Below are 26,031 nucleotides of genomic sequence, written 5' to 3'. Positions count from 1 at the left end.
GAATTTGACATAATTTTTCTTGTGACTTTCCCCAATTTTTTAAAAATAAAAAGCAATGTTTAGCTCATAGACCATACCAAAACAGGCAATGGGCCAGACAGGGCCCATGCACTGTAAATGCCAATCCATACATTAAATGGTTACCTTCAACAATGCTTGGCTGAATCGTCTCATGACATTCAAGTACATTTCATGGGTCTTTGGATCTCTCTGCTGAGTATCTTGATCCTCACATTCCACTATCACATACCTTAAAAATAGGTTAAGTCATTCATGTAAGTGTGAAATTAAACACATTTATTTTATTTATGCCTTTCCATTAAAAGATTAATTCATATTTGCAAAAATAATGAGTAATGAAACATTTTATCATCACTTTTTTAAAATCTGAAAATTAAGGAACACACACAAAACCTTCTATAAAAGATAAATTAGTAAAAGGATGCCTTAATTTGTAAAATATCCTAGATTTTCTAAAAATTTTGGGATCAAAATGAGCATTTTCTCCTAATTCTTTATGAGGTACATAGAACATTAACATCTTCAGAAATCATATAAGCTCACAAATCTACCAAGTAACACATGAACAAAGATATTGTAAAAATTTATGTAATATTTTTGATATTACATAAGGCTCTCTTATTCTGGGGAAAAAAAAAAAACTCTGAAGTTTTTCTCATTAACATAACTTTGAAAGATAAATTTATTAATTTTCCCTTTCCCACCCAATTTCTTAATTTCTTGCAATTCCATATAAAATCTTCAATGTTTCCATCATAAAACTGATTTTCAGAGAGTTAACAAAATTTAAATATAAATATATTCTTAAACCCACACTGCTTATACAACTCATATAATTATATAAACAATGACCTGGATTAGATTTTAGAGGTTGTCTAATCCAATGTTTTCAATTATTACTGAACAGGCCATACTGACATGCATTTATATCATTACTTGTTACACAGAGCCCATGTGTGCATACAGACACATAATGCTGAAAAAAGTTTCACAAAACAATATTCTATGAATAATATGTTAATATTTGTTATTCTATTTCATTTTTCTTTAAGTAACAAAGGCTAGATTGTGAGCCTTAAAATTGATTTCAAAAGGATCATGATATACAGTTTGAAACTTGCTTGTTTCATCAACAATAAAACTTAGAGGTGGTTGTATATTGCACATGGTGATACAATTAGTTGACTGAAGAGCTGAAATCAGAATCAGGGATTCTGGGCTCCAAGGCCAGAATTCTTTCTACTAAGCTTACTCTCTCACACTGTTTGACCTTTTAAAAACCACATGAGAGGGAGGTGGGAGGGGGGACTGGGATGGGGAATACATGTAAACCCATGGCTAATTCATTTCAATGTATAACAAAAACTACTGTAATGATGTAAAGTAATTAGCCTCGAACTAATAAAAATAAATGGAAAATTTAAAAAAATAATAATAAAAAATAAAAAAACAAACAAACAAAAAAATAAAAAAATAAAAACCACATGAAACTTCTCAACGTCCTTAATTGATGGTACTTCACAAATCTCAAATCACAGGGCTTATTATTTTCCTTTACACTATGTCTAGAAAGAAATATTCAACCACCTAGAAGGTAAGCTTCATGAGAACAGAGAGTTTATCTGTCTTGTTTGCACTATACTGTTAGCACTTCCACTCTTGGACATAATACTTATGGTGGTCTGCTTTTACATTCATCTACCCAGTTTTCAAGCAGTAGATCCCCTTTTCAAGAAACTGTCATTTATAACTGAACATGTGTAAAACTGAAGCTACTGCACTAAGTGATTTCTCTATCTCAATTTAAGGCATTATCAACATTTCAGGCATTTGGGCTACAGTTTGGATCACCTGAATAGAAGAAAAATAAGGAAAAAGTGGTGAGGTTGTAACCAAACCAGCGAACACAGGCTCTACCTAAAACTATTAGTGGCACTTTGTGTTTAATTTGTGGTCTGCAGATCTAGAGCCAAGCCTAGGTCACATTCCCCCATTTCAAACACCTATGCTCACTTGGTCACCAGGCCGTGTTGATTTTTTTCCTATAAAATACTTCTTATAATTGTTCTGCACTATTAACCAGTCCTGTCTGGACTCAATCAGCAGATACCTTTTACCCAGCTTCTCTAACTCTAAAAACAAACACCTTATTGATCAATATAATAATCCTAAAGCTTTCTTCTTTAAACTACCTTCACCATGCCCCACGGATATTAACAAAAACACCAACAGTTCCCTCTATTTGAAAACACTCTCCGCGGCCCTAAGTTTCTGGTTCAACTTCCACTGTCTCCAGTTAACACATTCACACTCCAGTCAGCTGGACTCCCCTACCCCACTTTGTGCGTTTGCTCATGCTGTAGTACTGTCCAGAATACCTTCCTGCCTCCACCCTCCCTGATTCTACCCACACTTCAAACACAGGGACACTCTATCTCTAAACCCTAAAATCTTTCTTCTCTGACGTCCCAGAACAGGTACGACCCTCTCATGACTTCTGCTGATAATGTTACCTGGCTCATCACTGTTTCACAACTTACTCCTAGCTCCCTTCAGAAGTTATAAAGAAACTGATGACAGATTCTGTATCTTAAAAAATATTTAGTGGCCCCTGGCATATGCAATAGAGTCTTATACAAAGAAATATTTTAAAGGTTGATAAGAGTTAAGTGCCTTCTCCTACTGACTTCCCAGTGCCACACTGTACCATGATAATGACAGGTGATCTGGAAGTCTTCAGAGCTGCACAACCTAGAATTTTCCGTAAAGTAGTATGAGAAACTAGACCATGACACTATATTTACTTTATGTTCCTGACAAGAGTTCAAAACCAAAAATTCAAGAAAGCATTCTTAAATCTTGAACAAAGAAAGCCACAGGATTCATACGTGTCCTTCTATAGCCACAGGACACACGTGAATTTAAAATAAAATTTAAAAAAATTAATAACTTTAAAAATAAAATTTAAAAAAAATTAATAACTCTTTAAAGTCTTTACCATCTCCATCACCTTAGTATGTAAGTAGCAACGTCTCAGTATGGAGTACTGAAGTCTTTACTATCTCCATCAAGTTGAGAGTCCCTTGGCAAGCAAGGAGATCAAACCAGTCAATCTTAAAGGAAGTCAACCCTAAATACTCCTTGAAAGGACTGATGTGGAAGCTGAAGCTCCAATATTTTGGCCATCTGATGCAAACAGCTGACTCACTGGAAAAGACCCTGATGCTGGGAAAGACTGAAGGCAGAAGGAGAAGAGGGTGACAGAGGATGAGATGGTTGGATGGCACCACCAATTCACTGGATGTGAACTTGGGCAAATTCCCAGAGATGGTGAGGAACAGAGAAGCCAGGCATGCTGCAGTCCATGGGGTCGTGAAGAGCTGGACCCTACTTGGTGACTGAACAATAATAATTCTTTAAAGTCTTTACTATTTCCGTCACGTTAGTATATTCATTGTCTTTTCCCATATTTACACAGCAACTCCTTTCTAAAGAAGCAATACAGATGACCATGATATACAGGCTCCATTGCTTTGTTCAGGTCCCCTTGACTGTCAAGTAAATACAATGGCTACAGCCACGTGACAAAGGTCACATAACAAACAGCTCTCAAAATCACTCAAACCAAAGTTCTGATACAAAGGGCAAGTCCGTCTAAAATAAAAATAACAGTGTCATCTCCAAAATGAAGGACCAACTTAGATTAAGACAAGGATTAAGACAAGAAGACCAAGATTTGAGTCACTTCTGAATTCTGTTCACAGCAGTAAGAAGATTCTACAAAGCACTCATGTACTTCCTTAAAACCTGTCATCTTCAAGTAAAAATGCAGACAAAATTATGTGGGTACCCAATGTATGATGACATCAGTGGGCTACCTATTTCCTGACAATCTCATTTTGTGAGGTAAATAAACTTTATTACCTTGGAAGGTCTTAAAAGTTACAGAAAAACATGTCAAAGCAGCCAAAGTTTATTTTTAATTTCAACATACTGGAATAGCTATAGAAAAAAAAAAAGTGGAACAATTTATAGATCCTGATGCTCAACATTTAACAGATTAGAGGCTGTTACTTCTCTCTGTGGTTTAAAAGGTTGACATCATTTATTTTAAAAGGATTGTGTGTCTTATTATAGGCCCCTAAGGATTCAACTATAGCAGGAATCCTGTTTAAATCAATGGAAAGGGAACAAATGAACAAGGAAACTCAAAATGTTCAAAATGAAATAGCACAATCAATTCAAATTTATATTTTAATACATTTGTAAGCGTAAGCTTAGACTGAGAAGCATATAAACTGTTACATGTGATTAATATTTTATACTACTCTGTCCAGGTTCAAAGGAAAAGAATGATTATTTTAAGTCAACTACTTGAAATTATTTCCTTATTTTCATGCTACAATCACAAAAGTGGTGTCTACCAAACTCAGAAGTCCACATCAATAGCTCTTTCCCTCCCTGAATATTTCTGAACATGTAATATGCGGACTGTAAATATGAAGACTGTAAATATGGAAAAAAACAATCACTCCTCAGAGAATGAATAGACATAGCACATGCTATTGCATCAGTGAATCAGAAACACAGTGGGAGAACACAAATCAAATCTAAGTTTGATGGAATATTTATAAGATTAGGAGCTAGGGCTTCACTTTGTTTATTATCTGTAGAGAAAACAAAGTACTCTTTCTGAACAGAAACTGTTGCCTCACTGAAAACTGTTCACCTAACAGATTTCCTACTGTTCAGCTGCATTCAGAATGGTTTGAAAACTCTTCCTACTTGAAATAAGATAGCAAAGATTTTATCACAACTAATTTCAAATTTTACAGTGAAATCTGATCTACACTCAAATCTAAAGAATACATAATTTTAAACACCACATAATCAGTGTATGTACATACAGCTCCTACAAGTGACTAATCTAAACTGCAAGTAATGGGCCAGAGAAACTTTTCATGTATATTACAAGGAAATAAATATAGCTATAAAGGAATTCTTAGTAAAACATTAAAAAATATATAAAACCTTGATTTTAAATACCTACGAGGCTTAAAAGTACTTACTCAAAACCTTGGCACTGTGCCCTACACATTTCAATTTACTCTGAATTATTTATATAAATTTTTACAAGGAAATATTTTTCCTTAACACCAGTGAATAGACATACACTTAAGAATTCAAACTGCAATGTGGAGAACTTTAGGAAGCAAGAGGCTGCATTAAAGGGAAATAGTAGTGATTCGGTAAGATAATAATTTCTAAGCAAACTTTTCAAAGTCAAAACGGTGATTAACAACTAGCCAAAACATTCTGTGGATGTATTTTCAAGGACATACTGAAAGTTACTGTGAGGGAAATGTAGTTTTATGAATATTATATTAAATTGCTAAAGAAAAGCATGGAATTACTTTTCTTCCCACTACAAAGGTCAACAGAAAAACATAGTTAAACATAGTAAACTGAGCAGTAAGATTAAATCAGGGATCTTTCTATAGTTAAACAAATTTCAGGTTTGTTGGGAAGTTTAAAAACAATGCTCTCTCAAATGTACAGAAGGTGAGAAGTAGAGCGCACCCAACTGGCTTTGCCTTTTGTTTGCTCTAAAAACTGGATAAGGTTCTCTTGCCTAGTGTTTAATCCTAGTGGTTTCTTTAACTGAACAAACAACAAAGGATTTCTCCTGTGGCTTAAACTACTTGTTCTTCACACTTTAAAATTCTATGACAAAAGGGAGCCATGCTTCATATTAATTGTGTCTCAGTAAGTCAGTTAACCTTTCTATGCCTTAGTTCCCTCTCTTTCTTTCCTTCAACTCATTCAGGAAACCTGTTCTCACATAAAATACAGATGCTTACATTTGCCCTATTAAACTTCACATGAACAAACGAGAAAAGGTCACTGAAAGTACTCTGTAAATGGCAAAATGTGAAATCAATGATCTAATCCCAGCTCAAGTTTTAGCAAGTTCAGCTACCTCATGCCTCTGCCTCAGTTTCCTCATCTATGAGATAAGTAACTTCAAATTCTGTCTACTTTAGCACGATTGCAGTATTTTGGTAAATAATGTGAAAATACTGAATTACAGGAAAGTATCATACTCACACTATTTAAATAGCATAAAAGGCAAACAGATATCAAACTGAAAAAAATCAATTAACTTACCCAGTTTTATTCTAGATCCTAGAAAGTTAGTAAAAGGAAGAAAAACTGTGATGCTAACAACCATTTCCATGAGCACAATTGCAAATAAATACAGCTAAATATAAATACTGTACAGGTTTTTGATCATTGCTCATACTTTAAAACTTTTTTGTTTACAATTTGGGAAAAAATAGTCCTAAACAGTGATTATAAAATAAAAAATTATTTCACATACCAGTATAAATAATTAGCCAGTGTTGAGTTTTTGCAGGCTCTTGATATCAAGAAGGTACACAGATCTTGCTGAAAGAATTAAAAGAAATGTATATATATATTACCATCTGCTATTAACGAGGGAGAAAGAGTCTACATTTGCCTATCAGTTTTCATCTACAAATCTATGTCACAGACCAGATTTTCATGCATCTATCTATCCCTCCATCCCATCTATCTAATATTTATTCTAAACAAGGCAATATGTGAGAGAGGATAAGGACATCAGGGTTTGCAGAGTTCCTGGTTCTACTGGAAGCTTAACATTTAGTGGAGGAGAGGTGCATTAAAGGAAGTCATAAAAATAACTTGGACTGCGAGGTCAGAGGCAGCAATGAGGATGTGATATTTAGGCACGGCCAGCATGATGGTATGTACCAAGGCCCCGAATCTCACTGTTCATGGAACTTTGAAAAGGCCTGACGTAGCTGATATCCAGAGAACACTAAAGTTAAGGAGGCTGAAAAGGGGACAAAGACCAGATTGTGAATGAAGATTTTTAAGGTCACACTACTGAGTACGGATTTTATTTTCAAAGCAATCGATACTCAACAAAAGATCTAAAGCAGGAGAGTGAGGTGGTCTGCTTTACATTTTCTGAAAATGACTCTATTTGCTCTGAGAAGTACAGACCTGAGATCAGTCAGCATGCTATTACAGTAGTCTAGAAGGCTGAATGGTCACAAAGAGGCAATAGATTATTAAAATATTCTGGAAGTATAATTAACAGGACTTGCTGATGGAGAGGATGTATGAAACAAAAAAGAACTGACAGTGACCCCTAAATTTATGGATTTAGTAAATGGATGGATTTGTTACATCACAGAAATTCCAAGTGAGGCAAGAGTGTTGGGGGAGAGAGTTGTATTTTGAAGTATTAAGTTTGAAATGTCTGTCAGATATACAACAGAAATCAAGTAGATATCTGGATATATGAATCTAAAACTCAGGAGAGAGAAATGTGCTAGCAATGGGTACCCTGAGGAACAGTAAGATGTCAAGCAACAAGAAAGTACTGACAAAGGAAACCAAGAAGGAACGGCTGGAGAGGTGAAGAGGAAAACAGCGGATGTATGGTATCACTCAAACCATGAAAGAGTTAGCTTTTCAAGACGGGAGTCATTTATTTTCCTGAATAATGCTAGGAGGAATTTAAATATACACAACCACAAACACTGAAGCCATTTACCATTTTATTTTAGCAAAGTAATTTCTAATATAATGATGGGAAACAAAGGCCCAGAATGATGTGAATTAAAGACTAAAAAGAAAGGAAGGAGAGTCAAGACGGACAAACAACTCCTCTGAGAAACTTGATTATGAAGAGAAGAAAGAAAATTAGATGCTGTTTTGAAGGATGTGGTATCAGGGAAGAATTTTTCTTTTTTTTTTTTTCCATTTCTGAATTTTTAAAATGAGAGATACTAACACATATCTGAATATTTCTACCAGGAAAAGAAGAGAGCATGTCTTTCAAGGGAGTTATTCTTCATTGTGAAGAAAACAGAAGGAAAGAATGGGAAGAGATTCACATCTGTAAATCTGGTGATGGAAAATGGCAACCATTTTTATCTAATGACTCCTATTTGTTTCCATTAAAAATGAGGCAGAATTGCGATCTAGAAACTGGAAGGCAGGGCATAAAGAACAGGGCTGAAAAGGTATGAACCAGTCACTGTAGAGCGGGGAGAGCAGCCAGCTAGAGAAATGGAGGAAGGCAGGCAGTGCTGAGTGCCCCCTGATGTTTGCGGTCATGAATGTATGGTGATATCAACATGCTAGGCTACGTGGTTTCTTACGAAGTATTAAGGCACAGAGAAATTAGGTAATTAATTAGGCTTATCAAGGGTTAAGACTGTGCCAAGAGAACTGAAGAATGATTAAAATGATGAGTTGGGATAAAAGCTGTTATCAGAGGAAAGCAAATACTGAAGGGTACTGATAAACAAAGAAAAACGTAGAGACCAATGCATTTAGATGTTTCAGTGCAGCAGGACATAAAAAGTACTCCTTGTTCTCTCTGCTTAAAGTGCTCATCCCCCAGATCACCACATGGTTTCCTCACCTGTTTCATTTTACAAAAGATGTTACTTTTCCTGGGAGGCCTTCCCTGAACAGTTTTTTCAAAATTTCAATCACCTAACCCCACCCCAACATTCTCTATCATTCTTTTCTGATTTTTCTTCTACTCTTTTACAGCATATAAATATTATTGACTATCATCAGCCCAAACACTAGAATGAATTCCATGAAGAGAAACGATTTTGACTGTTTTGTTCTCTTATGTATCAAGCCTAGCACCTACAATATCTGGTACACAGAACTAAAAAAAAATACATGTGAATGAACTGATTACTGAATCAGTCAATCAGCCCCTTTAGAAAGAGAAAAATTAACTGGAGCTAAACGGTTCCTTAAAGAGCTCCTTTAAGGATTCTATGATCCAGTAATTCTTTTCTCAGTATTTTCTGATATATCAAAAGGTAGGCAGAGACAAGTAAACTCTAATTAACAGTTAATAGTGAAAACAAATGTCACTCAGTTAACAATATTAACTCCTAAAATTTGATTAAAAGAAATGATATTGAATATATGCATTTAAAAGAAAACAAACCTCTTTATAATATCAAGCATGTATTACTTATTTTCAACATCAGGGGTATGAAAGATTCTTCTCAAATTAGAGGTCGTAGGGATAAAAATCAACAATACATACTAGATGAACTTCTGCAAATGTACTCCCAAATACAATTTTCAGAGTAGCACTAGCCATATAGACCTGTTTCACCTCACAAATTACTCTGCTTAGCTAAAAGAACTTAAGAGCAGCTTAGTCTATCTCCCTAGCATCAGTCATACATTTCTACAAGGTAATCACAAACACCAACAACTACAGTAATGTTCATAAATATGTTAACAATAAATATTCTGGGTTTCCTTAATAAAATATTTAGGTCCATTTTATTTTTACATTGTATTTCAATCCACTTATATTAACATGTCCAAAGGCACCAATAAAATGCCTTGAACTGAAGATGGCACTTTTTGCTGAAAGGAAAAGTTATAAACAGTATCATAAACCAAATTATTTCAAACAGTTTTAATTATTCATCAAAATCAATATTTTCAAGACCAATATAAAATGTTTACTTGGTAGGATCCCTCCTACAGGAAACTTGAAAAGCTTTGTACTCACCTCCAGATTTTCACCATCTGAACTTTCTTTTGTTTTAGATGCAGAAGGAGGGGAAGACACTGGAGGAAGAGGGCTGGTTATAATTTGGGAGCTGAAAAAATAATACACTGATATGTAAAATCCTCTTTCTGTAAGAGAAGATACATATGTTCAGCACAGTTCACCACAACTGAGTCTAGATAAAGCACCATCTCCTAAAGTGTGTGTTCTGGGTAGCACTGAGTCACATTAGATTCTGTAAAAGAGGCTCCATAGTCAAAGAATATGGGTGATTCATCTTTGAGATGTATGTGCAAGCTTGCATACATTGAAGTTTCTGATAAATAGTACAGTGTTTTTAAAAAGCACATTTTACTTTAAGCCAGTATTTTCCAAATATATCTGGCCACAATACAACCCCTATCTCTTTTTCATCTTTTAAAAAGCATACAAATTGGTGACCAGCAGATATTATAATTTATAGTTTACATCCTGTCATAAAATCTTAAATAGAGTTCTAATAAAACGCTCTAAGTGGCAAGAGTAAGACGAAGCTAAGTAAACACGCCTAAAGACTGAAACCTTCTAATGTGCAGTGGGAGAAAATGTAAGGGATCTCCCCTCTTAAGAACAGGAAAATATAAAGGAGCCTATATAAGAAAAAATGTTTCTTCCCCCCACCCCGTTTCTCAGTTCCCTTCTAAGTGAAAAACAGCAGATTAAAAAAAAGCACTACCATCAACAAAAATTTAGAAATATAATCTTGAACTCATGTGATAATTGAAATAATTGTACTAATTCAGATAATCTGAATTCTAGACCTCCTTTGTCATTAACAAATCTCATGATTTCTTCACAAAACAATTTTATACCACTAAGCCTAGAATTTCTCACACAAATGTTTCTTTATCTCAAATTTTAAGATTTTATGAAAAGAAAAATGGCAAAGTAGAAAGAACAAGGGCTTTGGAGTCAACTGTACCTAATTTGCAACATGGAAGACTTTGGGAACTTACTTCTCCTTAAATCCTTCATATCTAAATTAGGGATATGAACACTTACCTCAGAGGGTTACTAATAACAAGTTTAATATATGTGGGCCATCTCCTGGTGTCTGCTACAGAGGTGAGAGTTCTTAACTGTTATTACTGTTAATAGCCAACTTTCAATTCAATTAACAGGTTGCTTTAACTACTGAAGAGGTGAAAAGCAGTCAATAAAATATACAACTTTACAATAAAAATGTCTGAGTCCACTAATATGCCTCATCTTTCATTTTCTTTTTGCATGAATAGCAATGACATCTAACACTTACAAAGCACCATGTGTCAGACACTTTTCTAAATGCTTTACGTATGTCATTTAATCTTTCAGCAGTCCTTAAAGATCAGTTACTATTGCAGTATCCTCATTTTTAACATGAGAAACTAGGGCCAGGGCCACAGAGAGAATATCTAACTTGCAGAAGTTTACACAGCTAGTAACTGGTAGAGTTAAGATTTTAACTCAGGCATTCTGACTCTATAACTTTCTTTTTAAAACACTGCCCTAGAATACAGTAGTTTATGGTCTGTGAGCACACATGCCAAGTTCACTGGTAGAACTTCAAACATATTACCAACGGGGGTTTGGTCCATCTGGGAAAAAAGAAAAGACGATAGTCTGAAAAGGTAGAAAACTATCAGATTTGAAAATAAGTCCTCCCTGGATATCCATACCTATCTATTTCTGCAGAATTTATCCCAGAATTTGACACGCTCTCTGACACTGAACCTTGACTATCCTTCTTGGTAGGTTCTAATCCATTCTTTATGTCATCAAAATTTTCATATTTGAGAGCTTGGACCAGCTGTAATAGGTACATCAACAAATCCTGGAAAACAAACAAAAAATAAGCCAGTATTAGAAAAATGCAAATGACTATATACAAGTTATGGGTATTTCTAAACATGAAGTTAAACAATTTAATCTACCACTTATCAGTTGTGTTACCTTGGGCAGGTCCCAAGGTTTCTTAACTTCTTGGTGCCTCACTGGGTCCTCTTCTTTAAAATGGCCATAATCTTATAAACCTTAGAGACTGAGTTGTGAGGATTAAATCAATTAACAGCAAAAAAGTCACAGAATAGTTCCTGGCACAGAGTAAGTGACCAGTAAACATCTGGTTTAAAATAATATCCCATTAACATGTATACATTGCTATATCTAAAACAGATACCAAACAAGGACCTATACAGCACAGGAAACTCTGCTCAATATTCTGTAAAAATTTAAATGGGAAAAGAATTTGAAAAAGAATACATACATGTATATATATAACTGAATCACTTTGTTGTACACCTGAAGCTAACACAACACTGTTAATCAGCCATGCTCTAATAGAAAATAAAAAATTAAGAAAAAAAAAGTATCCCAAAAGCACAGAAAAAAAAACCAAAACCTAAGAAAAATGATTGAGATGGTTCATATAAAGCTGAGAAATTAACAAAAGATCCTTTTTACAGCAATGGCATTTTAGGCCCAAGATTACATGTGAAACTCCAAACTATTAAGTTTTCAGAGTGTTTCTATTTCATAATGTTTCCTGGTTCGGATTTTTAAAAATATTATATATTTCTTTTTTATTTTAAGAGAATTTGAAGTTTAGTGAATTTAGAGAATTTGGGTTGCTTCTTAAATGGAAAATACACTGAAGTAGATATTTTAACACTCAGATAAAGGAAGTGTTTATTTTCCTGCCAACTACCAAAATTGGCTTGAAGAAAACAAATTTCTAAACCTAAATTTCTCCTACTTCTCCTGATAAACAGTGAGATAATTCAGACTGAAAAAAAAACAAAGCATCAAGAAAGTTGTTTTTACCTTTCTGAGTTTTCCCTTAATGTTAAGAATGGAAATATTTTCCATCTTACTCTATAAATACTTCTTAGCCCTTCCCAATCCAAAAGTTTTGCTTTCAAAAATAATTACAAATTGAAGAAACTCACAAAACTCATAAGAAAATTGACAGTATCTATTATCTTCCAGTTCTAATTGCCACTCAGGCAGTCAAAATTCAACTAGGTAATATTAAGACATTGTGATTACCAGTTTAGTCACCTTTCCTTGAGCCCAGAAACAAGGTTAAATCCCTGGCTAAATATTTATATTTATACTTCATGGATAACGCTTCCCTTCTGTATTTTGTTAACAACTATAGTATTTGTGAGAGTGAAAGTCGCTCAGTCGTGTCCAACTCTTTCCAACCCAAACAGTCCATGGAATTCTCCACAGGAGGCCAGAATACTGGAGTAGGTAGCCATTCCCTTCTCCAGGGGATTATAACCCAGGGGATCCCTGGGTTCGACCCAGGGATCGAATCCAGGTCTCCCACACTGCAGACGGATTCTTTACCAGCTGAGCCACCAGGGAAGCCCAGTATTTGCGATTACTTGCTTATTTACTCTTTGTCATTTCCACCATTTAAAAAATTCCATGAAGATGATTACTTCCCAACATCCTGTTTTCCGTTATTTAATACCAAAATATATTCTTTTCATCTTTTTTTCTTATACTGACATAGTCAACCTTTTTTATAGTTGCCCAAATGCTGGCAAAAAGCAATACATGTGATTTTACCATTAAATATGATTTATTTTTCACAAAAAACTAAATGAAAGGTTAATTGGCTTAGGTGTAATGTTAGTTGCTCAGTCGTGTCCGACTCTTTGTGACCCCCATGGACTATAGCCCACCAGGCTACTCTGTCTATGGGATTCTCCAGGCAAGAATACTGGAGTGGGGTGCCATTCCTCCCCCCAGAGGATCTTCCCAACCCAGGGATTGAACCCAAGTCTCTGCACTGCAGGCAGATTCTTTACCGCAAGAGCTCTAGGGAAGTACACTCTGTGATAACTGCCTTATTAATTCTCATTTAAATATATCAGTATCAGTGGCCAGGAAAATCAAATGACTTTATCAAAATACTTATATAGCGTTCTGTTTCTAAAAACAAATTTTAATTGGATCAATAAATGTTTGATTTTCTATTATCTTATTTAGGATTTATGGCATCTTACAGCTCTAGATATTCTTCTATGTATATTCTAAGAAAAAAATTATATAACAGAAAATTGTTTAATCAAGTAACCTTCTTAGGAGTTTAAGTAATTCAGTTTCACTGCTACCCTTCATTACCAGGCACACCTTGGAAATGCTGCTGAATGTACCTCCTGGTGTGCTTTCCCAAGTACAGAAAAGACTTACTGCATGAAATAAAAAAGGTTGCACTATTATTAAATTCCCCAAGAAGGAGAAATTCATAAGAAAACACATCTTTTTAAGTCATTGATCACAATATGATTGTGTTAGTCATCTGCTTTCTGTATTCAAACTACCCATTCCTTCATTTTTATGAAAATAAATTAACTTCAATAGTAAGTGCAAAGGCTGTTTGTTCATTACATAGTTACATTCGAAAAACATAAAATCCCCCCAGGCACGAAGGATATAAGCATGTAAGTAAAGCAAAACAAACAAACAAAAAAATCAGATTTCTATTTCAGACAATTCAGTAAAAATTTCTCAAGAGCTATGAAATACTATCTAGACAGTAATCATCATTTTTCTAAAGAAGTTAATTCTAATGCTTTAGAATACAAATGTAACATTTCATGTCAAAATCACTATTTCTTATTGAATTAAGAGTAATTCTTCATATAGGCATTTATAGTTAGAGACATGAGTTCTGACATTGGTTCCCAGACAGAAACATATATCCCATACTTCTGGTAAAGTGAAATACTTTCTATTTTTCCTGTACTTTTCAATCTCCTTGCCTTTGCTCATATTGCTCTCTCCACTTGGAAAGTAAACTCAAGTCCAACTCTGAAAATTCTACTCTTCCTTCAATGTCTATCTCAAATGCCATTTCTTCCTCAAATTCTAGTAGAGAATCTCTCTCCTTCTGAGCCACACCATAGTAAGAAATATGGCTTTTTAAAATGCCTTTAAAGAACATTAAACAAATCCAATTCAGAAAAATATTAAAAGACTGGTTAAGATATATGTTACAGATATAAGGTGAGTTTAACATTAGGAATTCAGCATCTATTACATATATAGTATTTATAATACATTAATGTTTTTCAGATAGCATGATGCTATACCTACAAATTATAGGGAGCCATCTAATACCTATTAAAACTATAAACAGACATCACTAAAGAAACTAGATAAAACATAAATATTAAAATAAAAATGCAGTTTTCATTTAACCAACAAATAGAAATTAAAGTGGTGAGATAGTTTATAATAGTAATGACTGTCACAAAATAAGTATAATTTTTTAAAAATTTTATGAAAAATTGTGATAAAGGCATATATATTTTGACAATAATTTCAATGCAAGCTACTTATTCAAGAATATGGAAAAACATATACAAAACTCTGTTCACTAATACAGTTAACAGCAAAAGATTAGAAATAAAACAACTGCCTATCAAAGAGGCTGACTGGTAAAATAAGTTATAAAATAAGCATGCAATAAAATAGTATGCTGCTGTTTTGAAAGAATAAGGTAGATCTATAGGTATCCATAAAGTCTAAAACCATAGTGTTTTTCTATGGGTTAGATAGACCTTTGACATCATTTGCCTTGATATCCATTTGCCTGTGTTTCCAGACTTTACAGACACCAATTATTACATGTCTTAAAGATGAGAAATGTCCAAGATTATACTGTTCAGTTAATAAGGCATGCTTTTAATAACATATATAGGATATTCCTATTTACCTTAATTTTAAGAGATGTCTTTGGTCACTCTGACAGTAAAGAATTTGCCTGGAGTGAGGAAGACCTGATTCGATTCCTGGGTTGGGAAGATCCCCTGGAGAAGGGAATGGCAACCCACTCCAGTGTTCTTGTCTGGAGAACTCCATGGACAGAGAAGCCTGGCGGGCTATAGTCCATGGGGTCACAGAGAGTCAGACACGACTGAGCGACTTAACCTTTCACTTTTCATCATATAAACCATACATGCATATATATGCTTGCAATTTTCATACAGAATATATGAAAAGATATGAGTGACTATTTTTCTGAGGATAAAAAAATGGCTGGAGAAGTGAATTGTTAAAGTAGCTTCAATGTTACTATTTCATTTATAATTCAAAAGGAAAGCAAATCAGAAAAAAAAAGATGATAATATAATACAGTAAAGGAACAAACCAAATGCTGTGGGAGCAGAAAAGAAACAAAAATGTCATCTGCTTCCTTCAGTGGTTAAGAGAAGTTTCTCAGAGATGTTGACGTCTGTGCTTCACCTTGAAGGATGGACAGCAGGAAGACTCCACTAGGAAGATGAAGTAACACATACACAGGCTTGGGTCCTAAAGGGACTATGGCATCCTGAACAAATTACTGTCCAAATATAAAATGCAGTACTTTTCATTCAAGTTTTTCAGTTGTTCAAGATGTAGATATTTAGACAAAGTGATCTTTGATGTTTACATGATTATATTATTATTTATTATATGACTATATTAAGGGCTCAAGACAGTAAAGAATCCACCTGCAATGCGGAAGATCTTGTGTTCAATCCCTGGGTTGGGAAGATCCCCTGGAGAAGGCAACGGCTGCCCACTCCAGTATTCTCGCCTAGAGAATTCCATGGACAGAGGAGCCTGGCAGGCTACAGTCCACGGGGTCACAAAGAGTCAGACATGACTGTGTGTCTTTCACTTTCATCCTTTGAAATACTAAAAAACATCTTGAAGTTCATAAAATCATAAATACCATACTACTCCACAGATAATGCAAAAGCAAAAAGACATTGTATACCAATTAGAAATGAAAGGTACAACATGAATGATTTTAGTATAAAATTGATATAAATTTATAATCTTTCTGCATATTATGTGTAAGTACAGTTTTCAAAATTTTTTCCCACATAATTTTTTCTTCATAACTTTTAAGTGATATAAATAGCTATTATCACTATTTTTTTTTTTTTTTGGATAGGAAACTGAGGTGAGAATAACACATGTTCCCAAAGACATACAGTTACATAGAGTCAGATAAAAGCCAAAATTCAAATCTTAATGTACATCTGAAGAATCAGTAGAAACTAAATTAAAATTTTTTTTTAAGCTGAGTATACACAATTCATTACTGAACCAAGTTCAGAGAAAGGGAAATCAAGAGATAGTTACCACCTCACTATCTATCATCTCTAAAGCCTCAAAAAACACTCCCAATCTAACAATCATATTTTGCAGTTTGGGATTCATGCAATATTTCTATCACTATTCTTTATCTCATAACAAAAATTATAAAATAGTCTAGAAAAAGTTCAGTACTTGCACTGATACTATTAATTCCAGAGACAATTAAATGTTTAGTCTCTAAGTTTATAAGGGAATGTCATCAGACAACCAAAAATGATGATTTATAATATTTTTATTTTAACTCTGAACCCATGTTGAGGGGGGCTGTATTGACTACAACCCAAAGACCTTTATCTAAATCCTGACTCATGTCAAATATAAATACTTAATGACTAAAGTGAAATTTCTAATGAATTTCAAAATAAATACTTCATTATTTTAAATAAATATTGCAATAATTTATTTTTACTTGTGATATAGTAAAAAAACAATAAAGAAGATAATATGCTGAATCACAATGCAAGGAACTGCTGTTTGATAGGAGAGTGAAAAACATCCTAGTCCAAAAAAATTATACAATATCTGAGAATTGCCTCAGAATAATCTAGTGGAATGTAAGGAATGGGAAGGAGAGAGTAACTGGCATTAGAGATGAAAAAATTGTCTATGAGTTGGCAACTGCTGATGATAGGTAAATTACATATGAACAGTCACTGTACTACTTTCTTTAGTGTTTAAATTTTACTGTAATTAGATACATATACAACTATATACTTTAATAAATGCAGCATTTTGCTTCTTGAAATTCAGATACCATTGCTGCTGCTGCTGCTGCTAAGTCACTTCAGTCGTGTCCGACTCTGTGTGACCCCATAGACGTCAGCCCACCAGGCTCCCCCATCTCTGGGATTCTCCAGGCAAGAACACTGGAGTGGGTTGCCATTTCCTTCTCCAATGAGTGAAAGTGAAAAGTGAAAGTGAAGTCGCTTAGTCGTATCCGACTCTTAGCAACCCCACGGACCGCAGCCTACCAGGCTCCTCCATCCACGGGATTTTCCAGGCAAGAGTACTGGAGTGGGGTGCCATTGCCTTCTCCATCAGATACCATTAGGAGTTCAAAATAATGATGAGCACTGCTATATATATATTGAGGCTTAAGAAGAGTCACCTTATATTCCATAAGCTGCTATGTCTGAGAACACATTTCCTCTACAAAAATTAGTAAGTTATAAAAAAAATTAGTGAATTCATCTACCTGATTAGAAATTAATAAAATTCAACATTAAGCAATGTTTTGGGTCAACACAGTTTCCAACTTTTCCAGGTGGTCTTATATGTATATAAACAGCCACCATAAAGCTTGTAGTCTTTCTCTTGCAGAGGATTCAAAACCACCTTTAAAAAAATTTACTTACACACACGATTGTCGGTAGATTAAAGTTTAAAGGAGGAGTCTGAAAAAGAATAAGATGACCATACATCTCTATGCTTTAAAGGCCCCAAAGGCTTTTCAAAGCTACAATTAAATGTGGCTTGTTGTAGACTGACTGATAGAGGGGATCTGAATTATTCCCTAGCTGGTACTGCGTTAAACCATTTTTCATTAGAATTCCTTTTTCGAGACAGAGCAATACAAGCTCTGCTGACAGGTAAATGTCCTGGGGGAGGCTGTCCCATCATGTAACAGATCAGGAAGTAAATTTTCATTTCACAGAGGAGTCCCTGGAGGAATATTTTAATTTGGCTTCTAAAAACACACATAGTATATCCTCTTCCCTTCTAAAACCAGCCCCCCCACCCCCCGCCCACGCACACAGGCCCTAGTTTAAAATATACCCAGTTGCAGAGGAGTAGTGAACTAAGGCACCTCGTCATCCGCCTGCCGTAATCGGGCCACAGCGTAGCGCCTCACTGTTGGATTCGTGTAATGAGAGGACAACAGCTCCAAGGAATCCTCTACATCCATAGGCTTCCACTTGCCTAGAAGTTCCAGTGCCTGTTTGGCCTCCTGAGGTAGATCCCAATTAACACATTTCAAGAACTTTGTCAAAGCCTAAAATCAGAAAAGGTTTAAAAATTAGAAACATCTTATTCTGGGAAAGGGGGGAATCAAGGATGACGAGGCAGAGCTCAGCTTGACCCGACGGCACAGTCACAAAGTCAGTGAGACTCCTCAGATAAACACTAGACACACAGTCTGAGAAAAACGCTGCAGGACCAAGGGGCGGGATGGAGTGAGAGGGTGGGAAGTGCCTGTTCCTTGTAACTTTACGTTTTTTTTCAGAGCACTACAAAGCACTATGAAGCTTTAAATTTTCTTCAACTTTCCTTCATTATGCTTTCACTATTTTAAAATACTGCAAGACTCAACACAAGGAAATCGTTGAGACATGTTCCATGAAGTCTGAGATGTCTTAAGAGAAAAACTTCATTTTACAATATCAACATGTGAGACATAAAACATTGCAACCAAAGAATGAAAGAGTCCAAAGCCAAGAAGGGTTGAACCCCATTCAAGAACACATCCTAGAGTGAATAGTTTCCCTAGATACTCACATAGGATGACTCAAATCAAGTTGAATATGTATGTCTCTCTTACAGAGAGAAGTAACTACAGAAAAAGAGAATTAAAAAAACACACACACACCTCTACAGAAACAAGTATAAAAATAGATAAATACACAGGAGCACTGGTTTCTGTATATTCATTCTACAATTCAGCTGGCTGTAGAATCTTTCTGGAATCTCCCTTCTTTAGAAAGGCAGACAATTCTTAAGACTGTCAGATGAGGAAGCTACCTTGGAGCATATCATTCATGGCTACATAACAATAAATGCTTCTTAAAGAAAGGTGTGTACCTATTTTTCATCAAAAACCAATCCTTATTGCCAGATCTCCCTACTAAGAACACTTTGCTGGCTGATATTGAGACATTTTCCTCTTTTTCTATGAATTCATCTCTTGAACAAAGATAACTTTAAAATTTTAAATTCTTGCTCCACTCAACTAAAAACATTTTCATTATTAAACTATCCAAGTTCTCCAAAAAATGTTCCCTTGGATAATAAAACACAATTACTTATTAGTATGACAAAAAATTAATCTTTATTCCCATTCCCTAACTTATTTAACTTATATGTGGAGTACATCATGCAAAATGCTGGGGTGGATGAAGCACAAGCTGGAATCAAGGCTGCCAGGAGAAATATCAATAACCTCAGATATGCAGATGACACCACCCTTATAGCAGAAAGTGAAGAGGAACTGAAGAGCCTCTTGATAAAAGTGAAAGAGGAGAGCAAAAAAGCTGGCTTAAACGCAACATTCAAAAAACTAAGATCATGGCATCCGGTCCCATCACTTCATGGCAAATAGAAGGGGAAACAATGGAAACAGTGACAGACTTTATTTTGTTGGGCTCCAAAATCACGGCAGTTGGTGACTGCAGCCATGAAATTAAAAGACACCTGCTCCTTGGAAGAAAAGCTATGACAAACCTAGACAGTATATTAAAAAACAGAGACATTACTTTGCCAACTTAGGTCCGTCTCGTAAAAGTTATGGTTTTTCCAGTAGTCATGTACGGATGTGGGAGCTGGACAACAGAGAAAGCTGAGCACCGAGATCTGATGCTCTTTAACTGTGGTCCTGGAGAAGACTCTTGAGAGTCCCTTGGACTGCAAGGAGATCCAACCAGTCCATCCTAAAGGAAATCAGTCCTGAATATTCATTGGAAGGAACGATGTTGAAGTTGAAGTTCCAATAAAAAGACCCTGATGCTGGGAAAGATTAAAGGCGGGAGGAGAAGGGGCAACAGAGGATGGGATGGTTGGATGGCATCACTGACTCACTGGACATGAGTTTAAGGAAGCTCTTTGAGCTAGTGATGGACGGGGACACCTGGTGTGCTGCAGTCCATGGGGTCGCAAAGAGTCAGACACGACTGAGCAACTGAACTAAACTGAACTTAACTGAACTTATTCTTGACTTAACTAAATTATGGGATAAAAGCATTATGGAGTGCTCAAATTTGTATATAATCTGAGTGACGTGGCTTGCCCATCATCTCAAAATATTGGGACAGGGTAGACTTAGAATCCAAATCCATTGACTCTCAACTCATGCATGTTCTACCAGATGGTTTCTCCTTACCAGTAAGGAACTACTATCTCCTAATTAGCAAGCCCCTGGGAGCCATTACTCCACCAACACTTATCCCCTAAATTTGTTGTAGAAAAAAAAAGGGGCACAAGTGGAGGGTCATTTTCTGGGTCTCAAATGAGTCCCTGGGACTGGGTGCCTAGTGAAGGTCCTTGGCTTCACAGAAGAACCAGCCACAGTAAAGTGAAAGCAGATTTACATAGAGAGATACACACTCCATAGACAGAATGTGGGCTGTCTCAGAAGGCACAAGTGACCCTGAAATACAGGGGTGGTTAGTTTTTATGAGCTAGGTAATTTCACAGGCTAACAAGAGGGAGGATGATTCCAACTATTTTGAGGAAAGGGCAGAGATTTCCAGAACTGGGCCAGCACTGACTTTGTGGCCTTTTATGGTGGCTTCCCTGGTGGCTCAGATGGTAAAGTGTCTGTCTGCAATGCAGGATACCCGGGTTTGATCCCTGGGCCGGGAAGATTCCCTGGAGAAGGAAATGGCAACCCATTCCAGTACTCTTGCCTGGAAAATTCCATGGACAGAGGAGCTTTGTAGGCTACAGTCCACGGGGTCGCAAAGAGTCAGACACGACTGAGCGACTTCATTCACTTCACTTCACTTCACGGTTGGCCTTAGGAACTGTCATGGTACCAGGGGGTCTGTTATTTAGCTAACATATTACAGTGAGTGCAAATGAGGCTCAAGGTCTCCTGGAAGTCATATTTTCTGCCACTTTGGGCCTATTTAGGTTCCAATCAGTTTTTGTGGATCCTGTTCTTAATGGCTGCTTCATTCTTTTAATGGTATGCCCTGCCTCCTTTCTTCCTGTCTCAAATCCATTCCTAATTCTCTTTGATTATTTCCTGGCAGCATTTCCCACTGTTTCCCTCAGACTGACTCTCACTATACCACACATCTAGAGTTTGGCACAACCTTTGAGCTCAGAGTTTCTCTTCTAATCATTTCACGATCTGTTAGATATTCAAGTTGGAAGTGATTTATTAGCACAACCTCCGACTATTAGCACAAATTTACCATATAATATCTCTGCCAAAAGAGACTCAATATTTACCTAAGTAATTTCAGTGATTAATTTGCACTGTATTTATAGACAGTGAAGCCATTTTTCTTTTTTTAAACCTTGGCTTCTTTTTCAAAACATTCCTTGATACCTCTTACCATAATCCAAACCTTTAATTCTCAATAACTCTCACTGCCCCTCTACACTTCAAACAAGCTAACCTATTTTATACAGGATGGTCTAACTCCCATCTACAAGGAGTTGCTTCCTTTCTTATGCTCTTTGTCAAAACAGTAGTATCATCTTCTTTAAGGCCAACTTGTCAAAATATCAACTTTTCCAGGAAGTTTTCAGCAACTTTCAGCTCTTCTCTCAGTAGCTGCTTCAATTTTACATTCTTCTTTTAAATGACTCTCTTTTAACTACCAAATGCTTTTCTGGGCATTCTAATGTCTACAACTGGAGTTTGCATTCCCCAACAATAGCCAGCCATTTCTTCTGCACCTCCTGCACATCATTTAAGTGCTCTCTCTCCATAAAAGCACATGGATGGCCCTCCTTATTCTATGTATTTATTTTTTACTTTTAAAATGTATTTCTAGATTGAATGTGGAAATAAAGCAATACTTCCTAAATAACTACAGTGAAAGCTTTTCCACTTCACAGTATATCCACAGTCTTAATGAAGATGTGCTGGTATGTACTTACTATAAGCAAAGCTTGTAGCAAGCTGATGTACTCAATTTAGTAACTGAAACAATCTAACTCTCAGATTCTCAGATTTACAGATTTATTAGTAAGATTTATGGAGTATACTGCTGCCAGGGACTGTACAAAGATTTCACAACCTGGTAACGCTAAATGGGACAAAGGTAAACAAAGAGATAATAGAATGAAAGTGGAAACAAGAAGAGGAATGAGAAAGAAAGGAGTGTAAGAATTTGAAGTCAGAAATAGTAATGATGATACTTTATTTCAGGTGCTTTAAAGATGCTTTATTGATCTATATAAAACAAAGATAGAGGATTCAAATGCAATTTTATACCTAGGACTTCCACAGATAACTGTAGAGTATAGGTTTTAGAGGAAAGGTGTTTGGGTTCAAATCTTAGTTTCCAGCTCCATCAATAATTACTGAGTCACATGGAGCACATTATTTAACTTTTAAGTGTTCTATCTCATAAGTTTATATAAATATTAAATAAGTTAATGATACAGATGTTTAAAACAGTATATATATATAATAAATAGTTGATAAATGCTTCTGATGTTACTGTTAAATGTTAACATTATCACATGTATTACCACATTTTATATTGATAGCAATAAATATTTTGTTAACCTCCTTTCTGATCTTAGAATCACCTCATTGTTATCTCCTACTTTTAGAATCATGATCACATTTCAGAGCTGCAAACATTATTTATCGTGTATATTTCTAATATTAACTTCTACCAACTCGATTTTTGGAAATTTCTACATTTCCAAAATGTAGAAGAGGAAAACCTGTTCTACTCAAGACACTTCTGACACCCTAATTCTCTGCAGACACTGAGTATCCTGCAACTTAACTGAATTCTGGTACTCAGTGCAAGACTGCTTCCCGTCTCAGATGCTAAGAGCAAACATTGGGTCCTCAGGTACCCAGACTTCAGTCCAACAAGGACACATACTGGGGGTTCCCATGGCTGACCTTCCTCAGGCTCAATAATTGCTATAATGACTCAAAGAACCTAGAGTACTACTTACTATTGCTGGTTTATTATAAAACATATAAATGAACAACCAGGTGAAGAAACACACTAGGCGAGGTCCGGAAGGGTCCCAGGCACAGGAGCTTCATCCGTCCCCTAGTTAGGGATGCAACCTCCTGGCATACGGATGCACTCACCAACCCAGAAGCTCTATGAACTCCATTGTTACAGGCTTTCAGAGATCCCATTACACAGGCACAACTGATTAAATCATTAACTATTCTTGGGTTCTAGCTCAATTCCCAGCCTCTATCTAATCCCCTATCCCTGCTCCATCTCTAGAGGTCAAAGGTAGAGCTGAAAGTTCCAACCCTCTAATCAAAACTGCAGCTCTTTTGGTGATAAGCCCCCCATCTCCAAGAGTCACCTCATTAGCATAAATATAGGTATAGTTGAAAAGGGCTTATCTTGAAAAACAAAAGATGCTCTTCTCATTCCTACCACTCAAGAAATTCCTAGGGTTTTAGAAACTCTGTGTTAGTAACCAGAGACGAAGATCAAATATATTATTTCTTATTGTATCACCATATCACAGCTATTTTAATATTATAAATTCAGAAAATTCAAAACCAAAATATCTCCTTATCCTGATCCTTTCACTTGCCATATTTCTTTATTTCAGGTGCTCAGGACTAATTCTTGGCAATTACCTCCAAGTAATTTTAAGTATTTTCCTCTCCTTCCTCTGCCCTCCAATACAGCTCTCAAAATCCATATATGAACCTCCTAATTATGTCTCTTTCTTCACTGTCAGCTCTGCTCCAATCTACCTGTTCATCTTCCTTAAAACATCACTTGTTAAGATACATTCTTGGCTTTACGGGTTTCCTTTTGCGAGTGATACTCAACTTTGAATCATAGAATTCAAGGCTCATTACAGTCTGACTCCATCTTTTCTATTTAAAGAACATTTCATACAAACATTTCTATCTCCCAAACCTAACACTCTGCCTTACTCATGGTTTTCTTTCCCATGAAAAATGATCATCAAATAAGAATGACCACTGAAGTTTGTTCAAACTTTAGGACCAATTTTATTTCTGTAAAACCTCCCTCATATCACAACACATTTATCTTGTTCTCCTTCACATCACTATTCTAGTAATTACCTAACTATTAACTAATGAGACAATGACCCTTTATCAGTTACTATCCCATACTTCTCCATTTAGGTTATCTATAATTATCTTTTTCCCCAGACAATCTGGGCCAGGCAGATCCCCTGGAGAAGGGCGTGGCAGCCCACTCCAGTATTCTTGCCTAGAGAATCCCAGACAGAGAAGCCTGGTGGGCTTCAGTCCATAGGGTTGCAAAGAGTCGGATATAACTGAAGAGATTTAGCAGGCACACCCAAACAATTTTAATCTATATGAAATTTATAGTGACATAGTGTCTCAAAGCCCAGAGCCTTAAATAACACTAGGCCAAGAGCTGATACCAATTGTGTGCTGAACTGAGTTCATTTATGCCATGGTATGCCATCAGCATCTTGCCAGGAGACACAAGTAGGACTAGTGTCCTGATGTCACTGCCTCAAAAGCAGCCTTGTAAGCGCAGTCTGTCTGTATCACCATCACCTTCACCATACGACTATTCCTGCTGTTTTGTTCCCTAAGCATAGTAGAAAGACAGTAATATGATGGTTATCTTTAATTAACATTTCCACAAGAAGAAAAGACATTTACCATGTTAAAAGCTGAATTTAGAAAGTTATAATATTCACACTTTTGGTGCCACAAAAACGAGTCACTTTGTACGTGCTACAGACCATAAATTTAAAAATACTTCATAAATTTAACTGATTTTATTGGACAAACTTATTACTGTGAATTTTTCAGGTGCAACATTAAGTCTAGACTAGAGGGCTTTTATCTGAAATACTTAAGGCAGGTCATTTAGGAGAAAATAGGTGGAAAGAACAAATTTAATTAAAAAATAAATAAGAAGTATAACTTTGTAAGAACCAATTTCCACTAACTTGTTTCCTGAGCACTGCTTTCTCGCTAGAAATCTTTTTCAGCCTTAGGGCTCAAATGTCAAATAACCTAAATCGCAGTTCCTGAGAAACTGGCATTGAGTGAATTTCTTCTATAAATAAATTAAGGGACAGTGGTAGAGAAGCATTTATTTTCTACAAAACCCATTTTAAATTATTACAAAGATACAAATGTGACTATGTAAATAATTCCTTTGGTCATTTCAAGAACAATATATATTTGGTTTTCTGAAAAGTGCTTCCAAATAGTAAAAAATAGCATTCACCTTACTCTAGTGATCATAAGAACTCTGTAATATGTCCTGAGAATTGAAGTTTCATCACCTACCTTTTAAAAACTT

At 35.7% G+C, this 26,031-nt stretch overlaps 1 protein-coding gene across 2 annotated transcripts in view; it reads right to left on the bottom strand.

The window, feature by feature from the left end:
* PIK3C3 (phosphatidylinositol 3-kinase catalytic subunit type 3) overlaps positions 1-26,031 on the bottom strand; it is a 159,929-nt gene that overhangs the window by 66,719 nt on the left and 67,179 nt on the right. For both annotated transcript variants that reach the window (XR_011482771.1, XM_070452922.1), the window contains exons 10-14: positions 18,630-18,815; positions 11,335-11,489; positions 9,638-9,728; positions 6,404-6,471; positions 145-250 (exon numbers count right to left, since the gene is read on the bottom strand). Coding sequence is in view for 1 of the 2 variants with exons in the window: in XM_070452922.1 (XP_070309023.1) it covers positions 145-250; positions 6,404-6,471; positions 9,638-9,728; positions 11,335-11,489; positions 18,630-18,815 (606 nt within the window). In the remaining variant the exon portion in view is untranslated. The remainder of the gene's footprint in view (positions 1-144; positions 251-6,403; positions 6,472-9,637; positions 9,729-11,334; positions 11,490-18,629; positions 18,816-26,031) is intronic.

Source organism: Odocoileus virginianus, chromosome 22 (assembly GCF_023699985.2).
Source record: "Odocoileus virginianus isolate 20LAN1187 ecotype Illinois chromosome 22, Ovbor_1.2, whole genome shotgun sequence".
In the NCBI taxonomy this organism is placed as follows: Eukaryota; Metazoa; Chordata; class Mammalia; order Artiodactyla; family Cervidae; genus Odocoileus; species Odocoileus virginianus.
The sequence above is the reverse complement of the archived record's forward strand: the minus strand, read 5'-3'. Positions and strand labels throughout refer to the sequence as shown.